Below are 8,944 nucleotides of genomic sequence, written 5' to 3' on the forward strand. Positions count from 1 at the left end.
TTTTCGTCACTTTTAATTCAATTAGAGGCAAATAAATGGAATTATCTGCCTCTAATTACATGAGTGGCAAATCTCGTATTTGCACCTAAATGTGGTGTTGCTAATAGTTATTAGGGGCAATATTGCACAAACTTCCGCCCCAAATACTCAATGCGCCACCTCAGCCGGTTTATTTGAAAAAGTATTAGAGGCAAATATAATCGCCTCTAATAACTTCTTAGGTGTAGATGTAAATGCCCCAAATAGTTTGAAATATAATAAATGTATTTACTTAAGGTACAAATATAATTGCCTCTAATAACTTATTAGATGCAGATATAAATGCCCCGAATAGTTGGAATTAAAATAAAGATATTAATTTAAGGTACAAATATAATTGCCTCTAATAACTTAAATTTGATATTAATATTTTATTTTTTAATAAATCTGGAAAAATAATTAATTTAATTCATATAATTAAATTGAAAAACAAACATAAAATAATTGAAACATGAATAACTTTGATTAATAAGAAGTCAATCCAATTTGATTACATAATAATGTACCAAAATTACTTAAAAAGAGTGACAAATAGTACTTAACAATAACTTAAATAATCAACAAAGTTGACCTTCAACATGAATGTAAAAATATCTAATTTTTATCCCTGTCATTCTAATCATTTGGGGACATCATCTGCTGCATAAACTCTGAATCATTGAGCATTGTTGTAAACTCTCCAGGTGAGTGTGGCACTGGGTGGTACAAAGGTGGCTGGCATGGATGGGGGTAGTAGAACTGCGAATATGATGTATACGGATACGGTGGAAGATGCTGATATGGAGGATATGGGTACGATGTCGGTGGAAGATACGGTGGAAGATGCTGATACGGTGGAAGGTGACTGTTGTTAGGATGGAGACCACTGCTGGGAGTTAAGACTGTAGTTAGGAGGAAGATTGTTGATGCGGATGTGCGTTCCCTGAAGTGATCATCTGTTTCAACTCATCCAACTCCTTTTGCTGTCGCTCATACTTTTCCTCAATTTCTGAATATTGAGATTGTAAATTAGCATATGCTCGCTCAGTACGTGATCGAAATGATGAAGATGTTGGCTGAGTTTGTGCCACACAAGGAATCATTTCTGGCGTCACCCCTCTTCCATAACCACGAACTCTACCACGAGTCTCTAAACCCCTTGCTGCTACATAAGCTTGTTGCCTTAGTTCTGATGTTTCCTCACCATGGGTTTCAACCAAACTCGTTAATTCTCGTAAGATCTTAACCTGAAAAAAGAATTCACTTCAACAGCCAAAATGAACACAATATGAAGTAAAGCAATTTTTTACATGTATTACTTGTCTAAATACAAATGATTAAATTTCAAACTCACCGCTAATTTGAGATGTTTTGACATTTGAGATGGTTTGACAAACTCTGATACAAGCAGGTTTCTCGAAAATTATATTGAATTGTACAAGCATTTTTCAGATGTATGGTAACCCAGAACTAACAGAACTTGAGATTCTAATTTATCTTTTTTAGCTCAATCTATGAGGTATTTTTATATGACCAATGTCAGTATACATATGTATCAGTAAATGCATAACATTACATACATATGCATAATAGTTGAGAAATATAGTAAAGTGATCAAGGCAAGATACGAAATTGGTAACTACTGCCATGGGGATAATTACTTACTTGAAACTAGCTCCATGTAGAGGCCTTCCTCCAAGAGCAGCAGGAACTCTTCCAGACGAAGAATTTCCATTTAGATTCCTAGAGAAAAGTTTGAGCAGGATGTTAACCGCTAGTTAGCTGCAAGAAAGTGTTAGGAATTCAATATTCAAGCAAATTCTCTTACAATATTTTTAATGATGTAAGCTGGCCAAGACTTTCCGGAATTGAACCATTGAGGTCATTATAAGACAGGTCTCTCAAAACATGTTAAAAAGTTGGTTACTAACATAGAACATTTTCCTGATGCATAAACTAAATAAACAAGTTTGCATACTAATGCTTTTTATAAGAGAAATGAGAAAATAGATAATGAGCCAAAATTTTCTGCTCTCCCTCTCCTCTCACTTTCATGTGCATGCACACGCAGAAAAGAAAAGGAAGAAAATACATTATTGGCATGTAGTTGAAGCCTCTTAATTTGAAACAAGCACATACCAGATGTTAGAGAGAAAAGAAAGAGCACAACTTTCTGATAATGGGAAGAAACATGGGTATCAATATTCTACTAGAAAAAAGAAGGTTTTGGAACATGGCAGAGAACTATAGAAAAACATGCGAATGGTTGCTCCATATCCATTTATATGTTTCTATGAATTTATACTCACAGTAAATCTTTTTATCACTTATGATCTTTCTCATACGCACCCAATTTCAGACAGAGTTAAGAGGAACAACATATCTATTATAGCTGCTATAGCTTGATATCCATTGTATCATAGGCATTACCGTAAAGTCTGAAGTCCAGAGCCAGTATAATATGGCAAGGAGCATATAGGAAATAGATACTCTTTTATCATTATCCACATAAGAAATTCCAAAGTTCACCTGGAGATCTTAAATAACAATAATTTCTAAAGGAACTTAGCTATATGTAACATACATCGATAACAATTACGAATGAACAGCTTAAATCAAGGTTGATCCTGGTAAAAAAATTAAAAATAAAAATAAAATAAATATACAAATGAACAACTCAAGTTTAGAAATTTATACCAAATATGGTTAAGATATCAATGAAATGTAGAGAATTGTAAAGGCAGCAAGGATACCAATAATGTACTCACAATTCCTGCAACCCACTTATAGTACCAAGAGAATGGGGAATTTGCCCTTGTATACTGTTCCCGCTCAAGTTTCTGTTAAAAACAGGAGATCTGTTACCATTTCCATTTATGATAAACATTAATAACTAATACTATCCATAGTCTGTTTTGGAGTTAGACCACAGTACTAAATAATGGATCTTGAAGTTACTGCTAGATATTACATGACAAAATTTCATAAACAGAAGTAACACTACTGAACAAGCATACAGAAAATAAAATAAAGTAAAAGTAACTTGTAAGCTCACATGCTTTGCAAATGATGCAGCTTAGATATGTCTTCTGGCAAGAGACCTCTTAGACCTTGGTTGTCTAAAGACTCTAAACCTCTGCAAATTCAGAAAATATTCAGTCACTTAAGCAAAAAAAGACAAATAATGACAAATAGGTAATTGTAATGTTTATTGTGTTTACATATAATACTTTATTGAAAAGTACACAACCATTCACATGTAGGAGCATGACATCATCAGACATCAATACATGCAAAAAATGCTTCATAGTGAGAAACGAAGTATGTTGTACATTATATCGATGTATGTATATATGCATGTACATGAGTGCCACTTGTGAGAAAGAAACTCAAATTATGAAGCAATTCCTATTTTACTATGCAGTTTGATATGATGCCGAATAGACCAAGAAGCAAATATTTGCAGTAAAGTTATGTGGCAGTTGATATGCACACACACAATGCATTTTGAGGATCCGCCTAGGGGGGGGGGGAAGGGAAAACACAATACAAGGTGCCACATGATATGATGCCGAATAGACCAAGAAGCAAATATTTGCAGTAAAGTTATGTGGCAGTTGATATGCACACACACAATGCATTTTGAGGATCCGCCTAGGGGGGGGGGGAAGGGAAAACACAATACAAGGTGCCACATGTAATAAGTATATTTCTTCCTACTCAAGACATGAATAGGCCTGCCCTCCCTTGTCATGACCCATGAGGTACATGTTTATGACAGTAACATGAACAACAATGAGAAAAGCCTAAAACTTGGACAAAAGCAAGCAATTAAAGCCCGTCTGGCTTAGGCAGGTAAGGTGCACCTATTTAGCTAATGATAGGGTGACCAATGGACCATTACTATGTCAGAATCTGAATTTACATGTAAGTTTTCTAGTAAATGTGTTTCTCGTCAAATATGCATAGCTACAATTCTTGCAGTTAACAATAAAGGGGTGAGTATGATGCCAAATATGTACAGCTACAATTCTTGCAGTTGACATTAAATTAAGACCAGGGGTGCATATATTACCCATGCAAAAACTCTATATTATAAATTCTCACATATAAAGACCTGCATTTGTTTATTAGCATATTCGCATGCGGATATATGTACCTACTTATAAGATTAGACACATATTCCTGTGGACTCAAACTTACAAGCCAAATACGCATGCTTCGGAAACACATTTTATTTAAAAACTGCAAATAAATTCCAAATAAAACAAGTCTGATTTCATCTCAAACATAACAAACTCTGTTTGTTGTTTTTCTAAATCCAGATAGGGAAAGGTATAGCATAGGAAAGAAAGTTTTGAAATTAAAGTAAGATATTGTTTAGATCATAAATAAATGCAAGGTCGAGAAAGTACAATCCATCTATGTTCCATTTGCCACTAACTCTGTCGAACTGGCAGTCCACTCCACTCCAAGGATGTTGCCGGGGAACACATGGATCACCATTCCAGCCAAGACGGAGTGGAAGCCCCAAAGAGTTCTTCAACACTAGCAAAGTTTTAACTATTAAAACACCATTTGAAAATGAGTTAGAGCAAATAATGCAAACATTTAGTTTAGCAAAACCTAATAATAACATAAAAGAGACCCCTAAAATAACACATTTTGTTCCTACCCAAGATAGAATAAAAACTGCTAATAATCATTATTAACCTGTTTATACAAAAATAAAGGATTATAGCTAAATGTTAGGAAAGTAATGTTAATCACTTTGTCCATTGTATAAATGACTTAGTAACATATAACATGTCAACAAGATACATTACGATACATTTGTTATCTATTACTAACGGAAGCCGATAGTTTTTCCAATGAGATAATACTAAGGGTATATAAGAGGAATGAAACTAATGAACTGAACACCATATGTAATCATGAAATATAAGCATTAAATCAAAGAATATTACTTCTCATGTGCATGAAGGAACTGATGTATTTTTCTACAGTAAGCCGGCAGACATACCTTCTTCAGATGAAGTTCTGAGCTCTGCTGCAATGACCTCAAAAACTTCAATTGCGATGATGGCATGACTTCCCCTTGAAGGGCGCAAGGTAACATTCAGAGTTTTCCCACTCACCACAATAGTTCTATTCAGCACAAGAGCTGTATTATGTTCCCCAGTACTATGAATAATATTAACATTTTTTAAAGCAATATCACCATTTATCAATATATCGAAGATCCTTTGTCCTTCACTTGATATTCTGGGATCAATCTCAGCAAGGTGAAGCCATATCGAATAATTTTTATGTGGATCCATCCATTTGAAAAAAGATAAATCAGGCTGCTTATCTGTGCTCACAATTGAGAGAAGAGAGAGAGAGAGAGAGAGAGAGAGAGAGAGAGAGAGAGAGAGAGAGAGAGAATAATCCATAAATAATCCAAATTCGAGGCAGAAATTATAAGAAAAATAACGTAAAATTCTCAGCGAAAGAAAGAGAGAGACTTCACCTTTGAAGAGGATCGAAGTTTTCCCGCGATTGGGGATCGAAGTCCGACGCGACGCACGAACTCCGACGGGGAATTTAGGGGCAGCGACGAACTCCGACGGGGGATTTGGGGGCAGCGACGAACTCCGACGGGGGATTTGGGGCAGCGATGAACTCCGATGGGGGATTTGGGGATTTTGAGGGATTTGGGATTTCTGATGAGAGAGAAAGAACGGGGGATTTTGGGGGGGGGGGTTTGGTTTTTTTCCTCTGTTTCGCGAAAATATTAACCCTAATTTGTTATTGTAAAAATAAATTGGAAAACAATAGGGGCGGAAGTATGTGCCTCCGTAGGACAATACGCGTGAATAAAAGCAGCGTGGTTTTTTTTAGGGTTTAGAAAACATTAGGGGCGGATATATATGCCTCTATTTAGTCCAAATTACTTAATTTGGCGCCTCTATTATTTTCAATTCCCACCAAACTTGTAGGGGTACTATGAATCGCCCCAAATAATAGTAATAGGCACATATTCAATATCCGCACCTAATTCATAATTATTAGGGGCAAATCACTATTTCTGCCCCTAATAGATCGCCCCAAATGCTCACTTTTTTTGTAGTGTGGTCTTTTTGTTTTGATGATGTTTTAACAAATAATTTACAACTAATATTGTTTGTCTAGTGTTTGTATTTTTGTATTTATTATAGGCAAATAATGTGTTGGATGTTGGATGGAATAGTGCATTCACGATCATATCTATTGGAGGATGGAAGGAATAGTGGAGTGAAGCAATATAATTCAAGTCATATATAAGATCAAGCTCCATCCGTAACCAAGTCAAGCATATTGAAGATCTCATAGCTTGGGTATAATGTTTTAGGTTATATTATGTGTGTTGATACTTCAAGCTCAATCACATACCACTAGTTTTCAAGTTTAAATATGAAACAAATGAATATAATTAGAAAATACATATTTGTTTCATGTTTATATGCTTATATATGATTTCATCAATATCAAGTTTATTTAGTTCAATGAAATCATGTTTATTGTTTTGAATGTTTGCAAAACATGCATTTTTATGAAAATATTGAGTTATTGATTTATGGACTTAATAATCATTATATACATCTTTTATTAAGTCTATATAATCACTTTATAAAGTTTCAAAACATGGTTTAGCTAAAATATCAAAAACAAGTATTATTCATTTTCATGTTTTGGACTATTTTAAAAAATAATGAGTTTTTACTATTGAGAAGTGTAATTCCAAAAATACTTTTTTGCAACATGTTTATTATGATGTTTACAATCATTTCTCAAAGTTTTATATTTTTTAGAATTTATTTGCTATTTTTAAAGGTAATTTAAAAATTAGATTTACTGTTTTAATCAGGCTGATAATTTGTTATCAGTCGACTGATAAACTCGCCTAGAATTACAAAAGTTTCTGTTTTTGCGACTAATAAACTATCAGTCGACTGATGAGGTCTTCAGTCGACCGATGCGCTGTGAGCTGCCTGTAATGGTCAGCTCATCTACAGGCAGCTCATCAGTCAACTGATACTGTTCATCAGTCGACTGATGGCTCCAACGGCTAGTTTTTCCAGCTTTGTCATGTTTTTCGATTTTTGGTCCTTTTTACCTTGTTTTCTTGGTTTTGAGGTTTCCCTTGTGATCCTATATATACCCCATGCCTCATAACTTCTGAGCAACCCAAGAAAATTATTTATACAAGTTTACAAAAGTTTAATAAGGGTTTAAGTTTGTTTTTAGTGTTTGTTTGGTTTGTGAAGAAGTTTTCACAAGTGGAGGAGATCATCTTTATTGTTTGAGCTTCAATCTCCATCTCTCCATCTTGTTTTTCAGAGAAGAATTTCTATCTTTATTGTTTGAGCTTCAATCTCCATCTCTCCATCTTGTTTTTCAGAGAAGAATTTCTAAACTCAATACTAGCTTTACATTAATTATTTTGTGTTTATCATCTTCATTAAGCTAGTGTTTACATTGAGTTTATATTTGATTTTCTCTTTGTTCACACACAACCTATTGAGCTTATTGTATTTGTATACATAGTATAATTTAGGGTTATGGGTTTGTGACTTAGAGAGTGAGCTTTCACTTAGTTCTCATCCTTGTGTTGGAGAACAAAATTTGTTGTTGAGCTTTCATTTGTGAGGTTACATTGTATTGCACAAGTACACCAAGAGGAGTGTAGATGTGAGAGACGTGGTCGGTCCCAAGAAGAGTGGCGTCGGTAGTAAAGCCTAGTGAGATGTAGTAATTCTGAGCACTTAAGGGAGACACGTGAGAGGCCAACACTTGAAGTAGTAGTTGTGTAGTTACATTGTGAGTGATTGTGAATGTTAATCGGTGAGTGTTGAAAACCGATATTGTGTGGTGTAAAAGTTTTCGGGTGATCGCTAAAAACCCGATGTGATAGTGGATTTCTCCCTAAGAGTGGGGAGCGAAGACGTAGGACGGAATGTCCGAACTTCGTGATCATTTGCTTGTGTTTGAACTTGCTTTGGCGTCTCATTTGTGCTAATCTTTCCAAAATTTAATGCCAGTGCCTTCCCCTAACTTTCGTTGAACAATGCACGATAAAGCATAGTGAGAAGATGAAATATTATGCCAAAATTTAGAGTCAGGGATGCTAGGAGGTGTGCATAAAAGGTTGAGTTGATTCTTTAAGTATAACGAAAAAGAACACGCCTCACATAAGAATTTTTGCTTAGGGGGGTGTTTGTTTCAATTTTTTTTTGGGATATAGGGTGGATTTCAAGTTTTGGGATGTAAAAAGTGCTTGTTTGTTTCAATTTTTTTTTGGGATATAGGGTGGATTTCAAGTTTTGGGATGTAAAAAGTGCTTTTTTTGAGTTTTGGTTTTGGGATATAGGGTGGATTTCAAGTTTTGGGATGTAAAAAGTGCTTTTTTTGAGTTTTGGTATTCCTTTAACTTTGTTTGTTTCACTTTTTTTTTGGGATATTGAATCCCTAAATTATAAAAAAATAATATTTTTTTAGGATTTGTGAAATCATCTCTTTTGTTTCAACTTTTTTTTGGGATATAAGGTGGATTACAAGTTTTTTGGGTTTTAGAATTCCATAAACCATGTTTGTTTCAAAACCAATTTTGGGATATTGAATCCCCAAATAATAAAAAACTATTATATTTTAGAATTTGTGAAATCCTACAATTGAGAGAGGATGTAGGTTGGATATTGATGTATTAATGCTTATAATATAAGATTAATACATCTATACCTCTATAATTATAGGAGGACCCAAGAATCACTGTTCATGCTTTAGTAAATGCTGCAGTAAATTACTGTAGCATTATATATATATATATAATATATTATATTATATAATAAATAATATATATATATATATTATATATAATATATATATAATATAATATTTATAATTT

At 34.1% G+C, this 8,944-nt stretch overlaps 1 protein-coding gene across 1 annotated transcript; it reads right to left on the bottom strand.

Moving 5' to 3' along the window:
• LOC109838419 (probable LRR receptor-like serine/threonine-protein kinase At1g51820) lies at positions 927-5,339 on the bottom strand. Its single transcript, XM_020406868.1, has 7 exons — positions 5,042-5,339; positions 4,434-4,581; positions 3,074-3,154; positions 2,787-2,858; positions 1,684-1,761; positions 1,338-1,341; positions 927-1,265 (listed from the first exon to the last, which is right to left on the bottom strand). Exons 1-7 carry the CDS (start codon positions 5,337-5,339, stop codon positions 927-929), a joined length of 1,020 nt encoding a protein of 339 aa, XP_020262457.1.

Source organism: Asparagus officinalis, chromosome 4 (assembly GCF_001876935.1).
Source record: "Asparagus officinalis chromosome 4, Aspof.V1, whole genome shotgun sequence".
In the NCBI taxonomy this organism is placed as follows: Eukaryota; Viridiplantae; Streptophyta; class Magnoliopsida; order Asparagales; family Asparagaceae; genus Asparagus; species Asparagus officinalis.

Excerpts from the sequence above, each read along its gene's own strand:
- LOC109838419 (XM_020406868.1), bottom strand. The coding sequence starts at position 5,339 with ATGGATCCACATAAAAATTATTCGATATGGCTTCACCTTGCTGAGATT. Across the intron at positions 3,155-4,433 it reads AAATGGAACATAGATGGATT|AGGTTTAGAGTCTTTAGACA; the intron begins GTACTTTCTCGA and ends CTGAATTTGCAG. Across the intron at positions 1,762-2,786 it reads ATAAGTGGGTTGCAGGAATT|GAATCTAAATGGAAATTCTT; the intron begins GTGAGTACATTA and ends ACTTTTCTCTAG.